The sequence below is a fragment of the Acipenser ruthenus genome, chromosome 14, assembly GCF_902713425.1.
Source record: "Acipenser ruthenus chromosome 14, fAciRut3.2 maternal haplotype, whole genome shotgun sequence".
Classification (NCBI taxonomy): Eukaryota; Metazoa; Chordata; class Actinopteri; order Acipenseriformes; family Acipenseridae; genus Acipenser; species Acipenser ruthenus.
This window is the reverse complement of record NC_081202.1, coordinates 16,462,929-16,478,812: the sequence shown is the minus strand read 5'-3', so window position 1 is coordinate 16,478,812 and position 15,884 is coordinate 16,462,929. Positions and strand designations below refer to the sequence as shown.

General features: G+C 34.7%; 1 protein-coding gene across 4 annotated transcripts in view; it reads left to right on the top strand.

Annotated features, from left to right (window-relative positions):
- Positions 1-5,413: 5,413 nt before the first annotated feature.
- LOC117420142 (scm-like with four MBT domains protein 2) overlaps positions 5,414-15,884 on the top strand; it is an 80,500-nt gene continuing 70,029 nt past the window's right edge. For 2 of the 4 annotated variants that reach the window (XM_058985956.1, XM_058985953.1), the window contains exons 1-2: positions 8,681-8,760; positions 13,123-13,280. In XM_058985956.1, coding sequence (XP_058841939.1) covers positions 13,160-13,280 — 121 coding nt within the window. In that variant the 5' untranslated portion in view covers positions 8,681-8,760; positions 13,123-13,159. Of the gene's footprint in view, positions 5,520-6,794; positions 6,921-8,680; positions 8,761-13,122; positions 13,281-15,884 lie in introns of those variants that run through there. The other 2 variants (XM_034033696.3, XM_058985955.1) reach the window with 2 other exon arrangements.

Below are 15,884 nucleotides of genomic sequence, written 5' to 3'. Positions count from 1 at the left end.
TATTTTAATATTAAAACATGGTACTTGGTACTACTTTGGATTCTAGGAAATTATTGGTTAGGTTAACTGTTTGCACATATGCTCCCAGGTCATTCCACCTCAGCAGTGTCAGTAAGCATGTTACTGACTAACAGCATGTCAGTCAACAGGGGAAGCAGCTGAATGGTTATAGACAGGAAATAATCCAGTGTAGAGGGGGACAATTTCACTCTCCAGGTGAAATGACCTCGAAAGTACTAGACAGTCAAAAAGAATGGCTTCTACTGCAGTTGTTTTTTTTATTTTATTTGTATTTAGTAATTAGATACAAAGTTCAATCTGATCAGAGTAACACAGCTATTTAATTAGGACATGTACCAGTATAAAAACAAGAGGACTGCACAGTACCTCTGTACAGATTATCTATTTCCTGTTTACCATTTTCTTAGTGTTCAGGCTGTTTTAGCAAGGGGCTGTAGAAAAAACTGTACTCTGTACATATTTCAACCAATATCACCTGTAACAGAGAAATGTATAGTAAAAAGAATAACAGCTCCTACTTTTATTTTATTAAATACCTCTCTTTTTTAAAAAGCTTGTGTATTTCATGTTACAGGAAAACAGAGGTTGTATCATGCCCCCGGTTTGTGGTTTGTTATTCTTTACACAAAGCCTAACATGCTTTTTCAAAGAGATCACCTACTCCCACACTTAACGGCCTTGTTTCTTTAAATATCTTAATTGCATTTACCAGCTCTTCTTTGAACAAAAAAGTATTGTTTCAACCAAACCCACACTTTTACACTCCCTTCGTCATAAACTCTGTGGTAACGCTAAATTAAACTAAGTCAAGTGGACAAATGTTTTGACAAATGTTTTGAATCTCTTCTTTCTATCTTTGAATCGTTTTTTCTTTTGACCTTTAATGTTAATTGCTTCAACAAAACAACTTCACTGTTGTCCATAAATATAATTTTATCTCCCTTGTCAATTTCTTGAGATGCACATATCCAACTGTTCACCAAACATCTGTTTAATATTTTCAAATGCTCACTGAATCTGTATTTCTTTTTAGTTGATGGTTTTCCATCTGTACCTTTGCCTGAAACACACGAGCAAATGTATCGTATTTTTTATTTGGAAATCATAATTAAATTAAGGGATTTTAAAAAAATCAAATTGACATAATTACAAATAGCTAATATTGTATTCCGTTTACCTGCTGTGGCCTATAGTTTAAACAGCTGCCTGCAAATCACATGAGAATAATCTCCTCCTGTATTGATTTGTAGAAGCTCTCTTTAGAGATTAGAGGGAACTCCAAACCATCTGTTTCATAGCCCTATTATACAAAAATGTAAATAAATAAATAAATAAAACAATGGAGAAATTATCAAAGTGACTGTACCTAAGACCTAGAATTTATACAAGAAATTACCAGAAACTTCGCTCTCTGTACTCTCCCCTGTTGATGCTAACCACCTGTTCCCTCCCTCTCTTGAAGATCGGGCATTCCGTATTTGACACAGAAGTGTATCGCAACCATTAGGAACCTTTACAAAGACAACATTTTTTATGTCATTTGAGCAGCTTGCGAATACGTTTAACTTACCCCAATCCCACATCTTTCAATATCTACAAATCAGGCACTTCATACGCAACCAATTCCCCCAATTCCCTTAACATGCTTCTAAAACTGACACAGATGTTATACTTGAACTTCTATCCAATAACGGGACTGATATCCCAGATTTATTCCACTATCTTTCTTCTACACTGTCCATCCTTGTCTATATTAAAAACTCCATGGAAACAGGATTTGGGCTTAGTTCTACAAGATGACCAGTGGGAGGCCATTCTATCTCGGGTGCACTCCAGTATGTGCCAGACAGGGGCTTATACAAATTAAAATGATACACTGTATCCATATGTCTAAGGTTAAGCTAGCACAAATCTTTCCGGATTTGGACCCGACTTGTGACAGGAGCAAGCAGGCTCCTGCCTCTCTCATACATATGTTTTGATCGTGTCCTAGGTTGGTTCCTTTCTGGTCTTCTATATTTTAGATATGTTCTCACATTGCACAACTTAAAATGTATGTTACATCACTCATTGCTCTTTTTGGTGTTTCACCAGATGACATCTCCATGTCCAAGATACAATCCAACTGCCTGGCTTTTGCTACTCTCCTAGCCAGACGCCTTATATTACTGTATTATTTATTTCTTAGCCAACGCCCTTATTCAGGGCGACTTACAATTGTTACAAGTTATCACATTATTTTTACATACAATTACCCATTTATACAGTTGGGTTTTTACTGGAGCAATCTAGGTAAAGTACCTTGCTCAAGGGTACAGCAGCAGTGTCCCCCACCTGGGATTGAACCCATGACCCTCCGGTCAATCCAGAGCCCTAATCACTACTTCACACTGCTGCCCACCAATATTTGTCCATTGGATTAGGGATATAATGCAATTTCTAAAATTAGAGACAATTAAATATACACTCCGTGGGTCCACTGTTTATCTATCAACCATATCTATCTTGCTTGGACATTCTGAGCCTCCTTTCTCTTCCATGTCATGCTCTTCAGTGGAGATGTTGATAGACATTTCAGCTGTTATACAATCTATATACCAAGTGACATGACAGGCATTGTTATTACCAAAGGATATTTAAGTGAGAAACATGCTATTTTGTTTATGTGTAATACATATATAAATCTGTTTCTCATGTGGTAACTAAATGTGAAACAAACAACAAGGCTCTTTAGTTGTACTGTATTACTTTTTATTTTATTTTTTTGCTCTGATTTTGTAAAAATGAACAGCTTCAAATTAAATAAAAAAAATCCCCTTACTATTGTGTGATGTTTGTGTTCATTCTGAGTAGTTATGGTTCTTGATCTTCATTTTTTTTCAAAATGGCAGTTGAAAGTTTACATTGTCACATGATTTGATTGGAATAATTTGCTTTGCAAAGCAAAGCCAGTTTACGAGATGTAGAGACAACTGAGATGTAGAGACAATGATAACTCTGTATTGGAAAAAAAAAAAACAGAACCCAGAACCACCACAGCGATTCCAACTACCATAAAATAATAACATAGTGAGGGAAATGTAAACAATAAATTTAAGTGTTACTTGCAGCTTCTTACTATTTTTAATATATGTATTATTTGCAACACATTACAAGTTGTTATCATAGATATCCACATAATTTAATGATTTTCAAAAGGAGCAAAAAAACAAACAAACAAACAAACAAAAAACAACAAGTAGGTTAATAATCGGCAGCACGGTTTATTTTAAATGTAATTTTAATCAGAGAACAACAAACACTGTTGCGTATGAAGATGCCAGGAGACAGGGGACCTGGTTGTGGAGACACTGATGTGTTTGTCATGCTTTCATTTAAAGGTGAAATTACAAAGGTTTTGAAATCCATTGTCTACTCTTAATTAGTGCTAGTACCAGTTAGCATGCTTGAGCTCATCTTTTCATTTCTAATATGTTTCTAAGTTTCTAAGCTTTGCACAATGCTAGCTCTCCTCTGTGTAGGCCTGCAGGGATTCAAGTCCCAGGGTGATTGCTCTCTGTTAAAGATTTGTTGTCAGTCACCTGTCCCAAAGTTTCATTAAGAGCTTTTGTTAAGTGGATCAGTAACTCAATAACTGGGACTCCTCCTGCAAAGAAAGGAGGTGAGGGCTACTTTAAAGTGTTGTAACCCCCCCCCCCCCCCCTCCCACTGTTCCACTGCATGTTAATTAAGGATACTAGCTTTTAAATAAATGTAGCATGAGCAGAGTGAAAAAGCAATTTTACTATAAACTTGAACATGATTGTGGGGCAATGCAACTTTGAAGTCACTTTTGCTGGATATCACAGCTCTATTTTTAGCATAGACTATGTTATGAAATCAGATACATGTGCCTGAAACAACAATCCCTGTATCAAAACGGTTATTAAAATGAATACCATCTGAAAACGTAGGTGTCCACTATACCGTAATTAATTTGATTACATCAACAAGCCAAATGTTTTACATATTAGCTACCATTAGATGTCAGTATTGCATTAGAGATGAGAGCTTGTCCCATAGATCCACAGTTTAATTAATACTACTTCATTGAGATTAACGCGGTTAACTTGTTAAACGTACACTATGTTCTGTATTATTCCGTTAGCCAATATAACCTACGTATGTGTCGAAGATGAAATATATACCTTGAATTATATGTAATTATATACAAAAATAAACATTTACAAGCACCATTACAAGCATTAAATGTGAAAATGATTTCATAATATGCAAAAATAAGCATTTAATTTTAGCATGTATAATCAAAACGAGCAAGATTCACCATTCTGTCATACCTCATACTTTTTATTTATAACGTTTTTACACATTAAATACACTGATAACAAAATTAGAAATGCCATGACTACGTGCAAACATAATGACTTTGGATTATGATGAGCATGTGTATTATAGGCTAAAATAAATGTGTCATGGTTATGGGAGTTTATAGCCTACATTAATAAATGACATGCTCTTTCTTTGGTTCATGTTCAGGTTAAAGTATACTATGGAGTATAATATAGAGCTAAATTAAGAATAATTATATTTACCATAAACGTAAAGAAAATTAATATTCATATTGAAATAAAAAAATAAATACATTCATAAATCATTCGTTTTGGAAGCAATACATTCACACGCTCAGTAACTTACAAATGGATCGTCTGCAGAACCGTTTAGGAACTTTCACTATTAATACATTTACTGTATTCTGAAGCAAACCACAGAAGCTACCATTTTGCGAACTCTAGATATGAATCTAAAACCAAGCAAATGTGTTATTATTATTATTATTATTATTATTATTATTATTATTATTATTATTATTATCAACCTTTAACATATAATGACACTAGAAGCACATGATAATTGTTGGGTGTAGTGTTTATTTTTCCATCGTGGAGATTCAGACCTGACAGTCTGTTCATGATGACCCTTTGACATTTTAAATGCTAAATGTGTCGAAAATCTGAGAATAAATGTTAATATAAACTATTATTTTAAAATAAGCAAACAGAAAAATTAAGTTAAGGTAAGCTATAGATTTCGTCAAAAGATGCAGTAACCATGACTGTTTGCTAAAAGTACACAAATTAGGTCTATAGGGCTTCTAAAACCACTGAACTCGCTTTGGGCATAAACGTTCACGCAGCTAATGAAATGTGTCTGGTGAAATAATTGATTGCGACGAAAACATTTTCTTTTATTCAGAATTGTTTTCCAAAATGGGGGTGGAGGATTCGTCATTCTATTTATAATTGGCTAAGAAAATTTTGCAACTGCTGTAAAGGTCAATGAAGGAGTTGGCTGGAAAATAATCTGAAGATTTTCAGACATGCGCAGTGGGAGGATGCCATATTGGAACGAGTCTCGCTGAGAAGAGACACCGCTCGCTTGCCTTCTTCGACAGATCAAGGGGGGTTGCAATTTAAGACGCTGAAAAAAACTTCATACAGGTAAGGCAGGTGACCAGTGACTATTTCTTTTGGTAGCCGGAGCCCAGATGTAATCAGACTTGTCGTTTTCTCATTGATTCTACCATTAGGAAAGCTTTTTCCTGGTTAAAATGTTAAGCAGATCTGAAGCTGTTTTTCTTCTAAAAGCAGAAATAACAAGAGGCAAGTTGTGCAAAGTGTTTTCCTATGTGTATTTATCGCTTTCGCGTTTATACATGAAATCTTTGGACGATGCCTTTAACTTTAATTGTGTTCGATTTAGAAAATTGGTTAAATCATCTTTTTAAATAATTTTAACGCTTATATGCACATTTTGATGAAATCTTTTTTTTTTTCTTTTCAATTAAACGCAGATTCTATCATTTTGAAAGTGATAGCCTGTTATTTATGTCCCTTTCGCTGGCAAGCTCGCGTGACCTCATTTCGTGTTTAGTCCTAGTCTATATTTGCACTGGTGTTTATTTTAAAGCTTCGGTCAAATCTTATTTTAAGGATCTTATTCAATAAAAAAGAAATGCTTTTTTTTTTTTTGTATTCGTAACTGCACAGAGAATATTGGCTACCTTGTATTTTTCAACATGGCGGGTTAAGATGTTTTTAAACTGAAAATATATTCTTTGAATAGGGAAAAAATAAAATCGTGAGACTTACCTGTTCGATTAAGACTTCTTTTGTTATAACCGGAGCAGCTCTATTGAATTAAATGCAAAATGAAAGTGTTGCAATCTTGTCCGAGTTTTTTCCACTGTAAGACTTTTAAGTCTGTTAAGTACTTTGGCAGAGTACCAAAACACATGTGTCTGATAGATTTTATTGTCATTTACAATAAATGGGCGTTGAATATGTTGAGATATACAAGAGGCAAGTGCAAGCAGTGTATTTGTAACAAAGCACATAAAGTAAATACACGATGATGATGAACAACTTTATAGCTGAGGGGGGGGGGGGGCGGTTGATGGCTATGTTTAATTTGCATCCTCTTCTCATTGCAAACGGCCAGTTATCTGTTGATTTTGTAGTTTCCATTACATTCTATATATATATATGCATATAACATGTTTATGATGCATTATTATAATATTTCAGATATAACTCTACTACGTTTGGTATACGTTGGCTTACAGAATCGGTTGACATAATCGTCTTGATGAGAAATTGGATGAATTTCAATTCAGCATGTAATATTTGTGGGCGGCAAAGGGCTTATGGTCTGTAGCCTGCACTCAGAAGCGCAACCTGCACACTGGGTGACAGTTCAGTGATAAAACTAGACATATTCTCGGTGTCCGTTTGCAGATGATGTCCTGACTTTTAAATAGAAGGTGATAACAAATATTACTTTAGCGATACTTCTCGGACATTTTAGAAATAGTACAGCTCTAGATCGCTGCACAAACAAAGGTAAGTTAAGGCGAGGAGAAAGGGAAACGCAGCGAAAGGGAAACGAATAATCATGATGTACAGTTTAGCATTGTAACAGCTTGTCGGTTTCACGTCAAATTAAAGCATTGTAGTTAAAACAGTACATTTGGATCTGCAAATGCCCGAGTGTGTTTTACGCAGTAAACAATGAGAATATTTAACGGCTGTAAGATATTTCAATCAAATGATAACGCGTTTAAAAATAGCGCACAGATTATTATTGATATCAGTATTATTATTATTATTATTATATCTCATGAATGCATTATGATGTATTTGCTTTTGAATGTGAGATACGTGCTAAGCAATAAGCAATTCCGATTACAGTATTCACAAAATAAGGAAGTGAAGAGCTGTAAAACTGACGGGGGGGGGGGGGGGGGGGGGGGTTGGGCTGAAGCTCTATATTAATAGAGGGTGATGGTATATGGAGTTTCGTTCCATAGCAGTCAGAAGGATGTTGGTGAGTATAATTCGTTTTTTTCTTAGTGTACATGACAGTACATTTCAGTATCATGGGGAATACGACTGCTTTATTTTACAACATTCCTGGGAAAATGTTTGTGGTTTTATGGACAAGATGCGTTATTTTAAAGTTTTTTGTTTTTTTTTTCTTTTAAGAATCAACACTAAGAGCATTTTATTTATTTATTTTTTTGATGGTTGGGTCTAATTTGTATCGTGAACAGGACTTCCCTCAAGCATATTGTCATCTGTTTATAGTTTGTATAATATTTAATGAATATTAAATAGTCTATATCGATTTACAGTTTACTTTACAGTTTCAAATAACTACATTAAAACACTGATTGTTTTATTGTAAAAATACAGCCTTATGAACGTGAACCTATCCCAAATTCACGTCAGTTTGTTTAATGAGCTATTGAGAAACAGCTGGAAGCCTTTGAGACTGGGTATATTTCTGGCTGAAGGAAGCTCATAGCTGAGGTAAAAAAAATAAAAATAAAAAAAATCGATGGAAGGCTGTAGGCCTAATCTGATTTATTCATGTTGTATCTTCGGCTGTCATTTGCACATTCATGAGTTTTGTTTACAGCGGGGATTGTAACCTTGACCCGAGTTTTTAAAACCTCATTAAAAAGTGACCGGTGAGAAATGAACTTAAGTTAAGGGATTCTCTACAGCTGGAGAAGTGCACTCCACTCAGAAGTAGAAGCAAATGACGACATGCAATTTATATATTTGATGTATTTAACAGAGGTGACAGGTGACGTGTTTAGTAGTATTCTGTATCTTCTCATATATATAGATAGATAGATAGATAGATAGATAGATAGATATCGGAAAGATAATTGGTATAACCAAAAGAACCAATTCAGCATATTTAAATCTTCCAAAATAGCCTTTAATGTGGTTGTCTTGACTTTTTTTTTTCAAATATTGTTCGTACACTTCACACCCTGGATTTAGAAACAGGATTATCAAATGATCATAAAAACGTTAAATTAGGTTGTGATTAAACACATTTTAAGTGACACATAAACTACTATTTTGTATTAGTTTTTCATTTTCTTTTCTATTAGTATAACTTCCTGAACCAAATAATAATTATAAAACAGGTCGACCCAGGTTCTCTGTACATTTCTCTTATGATTTACCTGAACCTTAAACAGGGTTGGATTCTCAGTTTGCGTTGGATAGTGGAATTATGAACAGCCGCAATGCATTACAAGGGTCGTTCAAGTAATGTCGTCACCAATCGTACGCATAGACATTGGCTGGAATGCGTGTCATCGTGAGTCACGGACAAGTCTGGATCATTAGGTCCCTAGATTGAGACAGGCATTCATGTATTACGGTAAGTTTTACATTAATGAATTCAGGTACATTGAATACGGGGCGTTTCTATATATATATAATTTATAACAATAAAACGTATTTAATAAATTACAATGTTTTGAATTTTAGAACTAGGAAGAAATCAATATAAATTAGGCGGGAAATACTCATATTAGCAATTTAAAGTACAAATATACAGTTTATATTGAATGACAAACAACAAAACAAACACATACAGCGTAGTTATTTATTTATTTTTTGTGAATAATCAGTCTGTTTTCTTCAGTTTTGCAAATGCACCTCTTCCAAAAAACAGTTTTATGCAAAGTGCGGTTCCACAGGCTCAATGAACCAGCGAGTTTAAAAGTTGTATTTATGACTGTAGGTTAATTTCGAAACTGTAAACAAAAATAATAAAAACCAAGCATGTTGGCAGTATCCACACTGGACGGGTTCATCATGTGCAGTATATTGCTGGCTGAGTGAGTCCAGCAATATTCTTTTTAGTTTTTCAACCGAAAGTATTTACTCATATTTTGCTTTCTCATCATATTATATTAATTCCCGGTGTATAGACGGGACATAGTCAGAAAATGGAATTGAGACTATTTTCAGAGAGACAATCGAGCTGCATACTGGGAAGAAATCGTAATAAAAAAACAAAAATCAAACAAATTAGAAGCGGTACGGAAAGAACTTGCACGCGACGGCAACCAAGGTGATTCCCTCTACCACTGCAAATTGGAGCCACTGGGAAATGTCTCCTCCACATTGTCTGCACAATACGTTATTGGTTCCACTTCAGGTTTAATTAAATTGAGTTTTTTATTTTGCTTGGAAAGTCGGCGTTAGTAATAAGTAATGCATATCCCTTAGATCACGTTGGCATCGTGAAATGTAATGACGGTCAATAATGAGAGGAGTTCAAGTTGTAGCAACTTAAAAAGAAAACGTCTTTATCTCATCGTAGTTTAACTTGTAGGCCGATGATTATACTGTACTACAAAGAAACGCAGATAAAAAGTTATATGTTATGGATTGCTATTTTCACATATATCAGGAAATTAACTACAATCACCCTTAGCTGTTTTTGACAGGTTAGCTAGTGGCTTGACACGTTTTATTAAAATGCATATGCAGAGATGTGCTTGGAGTTTTGATGACTATTGAGGTTTAAATGGTTACAAATGGTTTAATTCACATTTTTTATTTTTATTTTTTGTCTTTTGAAGTACTATAACACTTGTATTTATTTATTTGAATTTTTTACTTATACAATAATATGACTGAACATTGAATTAAAAACAAATCTTTGAATGCATTAAGTGTGTGTTTTATTCTACATGTTGGCTACAGCCATAAATAATAATACAAAATAGTAAGATGCATCATTCCCACGGGGCATGTGTGTATTTATGCAATGTACTAGGGATGGGGATTTTAAACGTATAAACTCTAAAGAAGTGGTTAAACACTGAATAATTATTATTTATTTATTATTATTATTATTATTATTTATTTTCTTAGCAGACGCCCTTATCCAGGGCGACTTACAATTGTTACAAGATATCACATTATTTATTTTTTTTTTACATACAATTACCCATTTATACAGTTGGGTTTTTACTGGAGCAATCTAGGTAAACCTTGCTCAAAAGGGTACAACAGCAGTGTCCCAGACCGGGGATTGAACCCTCAACCCTCCGGTCAAGAGTCCAGAGCCCTAACCACTACTCCACACTGCTCCCCCTAGAATAATATGCTAGATGTATAACAGGTCACATGACAAATTTCACCAAACGCATATTTTTAATGTATTCATTTTAGTAATGTGTCATCATATAGAGTAGTCCATCACGTATCCGACTGCTGTGATGCCACAGTAAGTGCAGATATTATAAAAAGGAAGGGGTTTGACAATTGCCTCCAAGTAGTTTTTCTAATTGGTACAACAGAAAGATTGACACTGGGGCGGGTTTTATTCTCAGTCGATCTGGAGCTTCATTGGTGCACTCTGTTCGTGCTGTAGTGGGTGTGGCATGGTATCAAGGCCACAGGTTAATAAAGTTAATGACAAGCGTTTTTTTCTGAAGTTTCTTATATATTTTAAATTTTAAAAATGGCATCTTTAAACAAATGAATGAGGTAAAGCCACATTTGGAATTATTTTGAGGAACTGGACGAGAAAACCGTGGTATGTAAATAATTATGCCAAAACAAATTTGCCGTACCACAAAAACAGGAGTTCAATGCTTCACCATTTGAAATGAAAACATTCAGAAATTACTGTGGATGCAAACATCCATAATAAACATTTATTTAGCCCTTGCATCCCTGTGAATACGTATGACAGGATTCAGTATTTTCAATATTAATTCAGAGAACGCATAAGTGTTAATAACATGTATAGGCTTTAATTTACCAGTATACTTTTACGCAAATCATTTGTTTAAAAAACAACAAAAATATCCTTGATATCTATGTAATTTGTCAACAGAAGGGGATATTTAAAAGGATTTCCCATTTGTGGCACCGATCCCTGAACAGAGTTACTATAACAATGTACTGGAATCTGTGCATTCTGATTCTGTAACATATGTAAGATGTGTTTTTTTTATTATTATTATTGTTGTTTTTGTTTTGTTCTTTGAATATAATCTCCCAAAAAAAAGGTTTAGTTTGGTTTAGTTTATTCACTTTGTGCCCACAGGACCAGCAGAGGTACTTCTCAACAGTACAGTACAAATACAAAGAGAGACATTTACTATGATAAACATAATAATGCAAATGCTTTTAAAAAGACCAGATAGATACCCATTGGGTTTATTTTTTTTTTAGATTCTATTGATTTTTTAGTATTACAGCCGCTATAAGATCATTACCTTTATTAAAAATAAAACAAATTGAATCGAGTGACAACCCTAATTTCAGGTGTGTACCTGTTTTTTTTTTTTTTTTTTTTTTTTTTACTTTGTAGTTGAGTCTGCAGTGTTAAAACGTTATTTGCTTATTTAGGGTTTCTTTGCTTAGAAAATACTAACCAGGGCTGGCAGTATACATCAGAATGTAATATGAAGAGTGAGTGTGTATGTAGATATGGTTTAAATGCTGACACCTGCTTAGCATTTAAACATTAATAAAAATTTACTAAAAGCACATCCCTACAATGTACTTGATTATAAACTTAGAAAAAAAAAATCATGGGACTAGATGCCAGACTGCACAATAAGGTTTACATTGGTTTTAGACAGACAAGACTTACAAATCATGCTGGATTCCTTAAATCGTCAGCTTTCGGATTGTAGAGGGTATCACACCATTATTTTCATTAAGGATTGGGTTGGGACCCCAAAATTATACCGATACAGACCCCCCCCCCAATAAAGCTGCATTAGAGAAGCCGCAAAATTCCCTTTGGGCGGTGCCGTGAATTTTTGTTTTAATACCAAGCAATTGGGCGGCATTGTAAATTTCTGTTTTAATGTTAACATTTATGCTGCCTTAGTTAAGGGGATGCACATAATTTAGATTTAATTAAACCCACTAGTTAGGCTTAAATGTACAATTTGATTTATTAATAAAAACAAAGATATAGATCATAAAATGATGCTAGCAAAAACAAACAAAAAAAATCATCTATGTAAAGAACTTTACTTTCACAATCTCTCTGGTATAATTTTCTTTTAGACTGACCATTTTGTTTTTACTTTCTTATTTAAATATGTGGGAAAAAAAATATTAATGTTGATTGTTATTATTTTTTCTATTTTCTTGAACACCTTTAACAAAATGTTTCTAGAGATTAAATAAGCAAATAAGCCCTAAAGACACTTACTGCAATCCATTCCCTTTTATTAGTGGTAGTGGATGATATGAAGCTGACTGTTCAGGCTTAGTTTGAATATGAGGTGCTGGCTTGGCAATACAGGAGACTTTCCACAGAGCAGAACATGCCCACACTGCTTACCAGTCATGCCCTACAGTATGTCTGCCCTGGAGGAACCATCTTCTTAGGGATGAGGAAGCACAGCTACAGTGCTGTACAGTCTCCTTGCCCATACAATTGTTGACCTTAGTTTGCTGAATTATGTGGTTGTTTTGTGATGCTGACTACTAGCCCAAGTAAGGTGGTTGGTAAAGTGACCCATGTGGGTGTGAAGCTGATTCTGTCCTCTGAAAACTGTGATACAGATTTTCCATTTACTAGCTCACTGTTGCCATGTGACAAACAAGAACAGAATGAAGTTTGCTGTCTCAAAATGACCTTTGAACTTGGAAGTGAAAGCTATTGGTTCAATATTCTGCACTTTTGTTTGGATTTCATTCCACTTCTGTTTCGGAACAGCACAATTCAGTAACTGTTTTCATAATTTTGTTTTAGATAACCAAGGGGAAAGAAAGTCATGAACTGAAAGAAAATGGGAGAGGTCTCGTCAGAAGTTTTACCCATGATTGCAGAGAACATGCAGGAACGTGCAATGCCATCAGTAGAGTGGTCTTGCATTCCAGCAAATGGAGGTGGAGAACAGATTGACTCAGGTGGGAGCCCTCGTTCTGTATTCTGTACTTACATCTACTCTGTGATGCCCTGATATGGCAAGTTCCCTTCTTTGCACATATCCGTGTGGGTTGTGCTTGATCACAGTTTTTTGTTATTTGGTACTTTTTTAACCACCAGTTTAATCCCATGCTGTGTTATACTAGAGATCAGTAAGGTCAGGTACATCTTTCTTACAGATTAGATCTTTGTAAACTGAGAAAGCTGTATTTTTCTAACATAAGAAATGTATGTATAACTACAGTAAAAGCTAAACTTCTACTCTTGTACTAAAATTGTACTGTCCACTGTGTTGTCAATATTAGATAATTATTACATTGTTATTCACAGGTTAGTTCATTAGTTCACAGGTTCTAGTTATAGTCAGAAAAGTGATCAATACTGTAGCCAGAGGCCCTGCTAGAAAAGTGCAGCTGTTCACATCATGACATGTTTAGGATTGATGTTTTTTTTGTTTTTTTTTGCATAATATTTTCTTACTGAAAACCTTTTATTTACATAATGCATTATGTCACACTGTCATTATAAGTTAATTTATGGAAGTTTTGACAAAACTAGTGTTATTTACAAACACGTTAATACTGTATCTGCTGCTTTTTACAAACATGTGTAACAGGCAGTGTTTTGTGGTACACTGCCTGTATGGATTCTGTCCCCTATCGGTGAGATGAGTAGGTTAAAAGCTCTAGAACCGTAAATGCAGATGAGCCTGGCTCTTTTGCATTGTGTTTATGACACTCGCTTGCGGTGTGTGGGGTCGCCGGTTCGCGGCCACCTTCTGCCCTGTTACATTGGTGCCATGATTGTGATCTAGTAGATTGGCTGCGGCCATGTTAAAGGAGGGAAGAGTGTAACAGGCAGTGTTGTGTGATACACTGCCGTTACGGGTTCAGACTTCACAGACCCGATTTGCAGTGTTTTTGGACTTCCTAATGTGAGGCAAGGTAGTCCAAGATTAGCATTCTGTTAAACCAATCATAAATGCAGTAATCGGGGATATCAGTCCCCATTCACAAATATCCAAAGCTTTTTGATTAAGTAGTAAATATTTTGTATGCATGAAACTGTTCTTGAGTGTGGTTAAGGAGACCCTCATCAGTTAATTTACTATATCACAAAAGACATAAAATAGCTTTGTGAACAAACAGGACACCACGTTCCAGTCAGTGAGGTTTCAAATATTTTTTTCCTTTTTTCCCAAGTAACTAGCTCAGACTATTTTAAAAAAGTAACCTGTGCTGATATTGGCTGTGATCTTTTGAGAATGAGCTGAGCCTCCTTATATGCAGAAGTGCAATGCAGTGTAGCTTAGTGGTTGGAGCTAAAAGAATAGAATTCACAGGCGAAAATCCCATGATAGCCGATGACTTGCTGTGTAAACCTTGGCTCAAAGCAATTTGCTTATTTATGATACAGGCCCAATCAGCTATAAAATTGTGCTTTCGTTTTGTCCCACTCAAGTTGCATGAATCATTTTACAAATTGCTAAATGTGATGTGAAGCTCATGTAAAAGCCCTGATCATTCTCTGAGGAAAACCTGATATCAAAAGCCAATGATGCACGCAGATTTACAGTTTCAGTTCTTCTTTCCCAGTTTGTGCTTTCAGCCTCAGTAACAGTGACCCATTAGGTGATTATTCACACTGGGATGGACTCCAAGAGAGGTTTCTTATAAAAAGAAATCCCTGGAAATGCAGAAAAATAATCTTTGTTTTCTGAACGTGTTATTTTAATAGACACTCTATTCACAGCAGTCACAGCAAGGATGATAACTGGACCATATTTCTCTAAATATATACAGTACAAGCAGAAAATGATTTTTGTCTAATTAGAAGCACATGCGCTTTTCAGTTAATTTAAACAAACAGCATGCTACTATATTAACTTTAACTTATGTTAACATGGTGTTTGTTTTCTTCAAAACATAAAAATACTTGGTGACTCGTTTACATGTCTACATACTAGACAACAAAGACTGCCTTTAATGTCTTGATTATGGTGAGATATGTTATTTCCAAGTACAGCCTCGTCACTGGAGATGAACACAAATTTTTTTTTTTTTTTTACTGTTGTTTAAATTAAGAGCAATATCCACTATATGGTAATAATAGGGGAAGTTTAAGGAGTTCTGATTTTAATTGAGGTTTATTATTCCTTTTCACTGCAGAATAAATATATGAGAGGGTTTTCTGCAACAATTAAAGCAGGGGTTCCCAAACTTTTTTACCCGAGGCCCACCTGTTCAGCTGCATGAGGCACTGCGGCCCACTAGCACTCCTTGGGAAAATGTCAAATTAAAAACATGTTATATGTTTAAACCTGTAACACTATAAATAAACCTTATCTAAACTGTCCATTATTCATTTTAATAAATATTGTGAAAGATGGAAATCACATAGAATAAGCACGGAGTGAAAATAATTTTTTTTTAAACACTTTAATTTTAGTAAATAAAATAAATTGCCAAAACTAAACAGACGTTTTTATCAAACCTTTGAATTAGGTACCTTTATATAATTGAACATTTTAGAAATTTAGTTATTTTTCTTGGTCATCAAACAAGAAAGAAGTGCATGTCTTATTA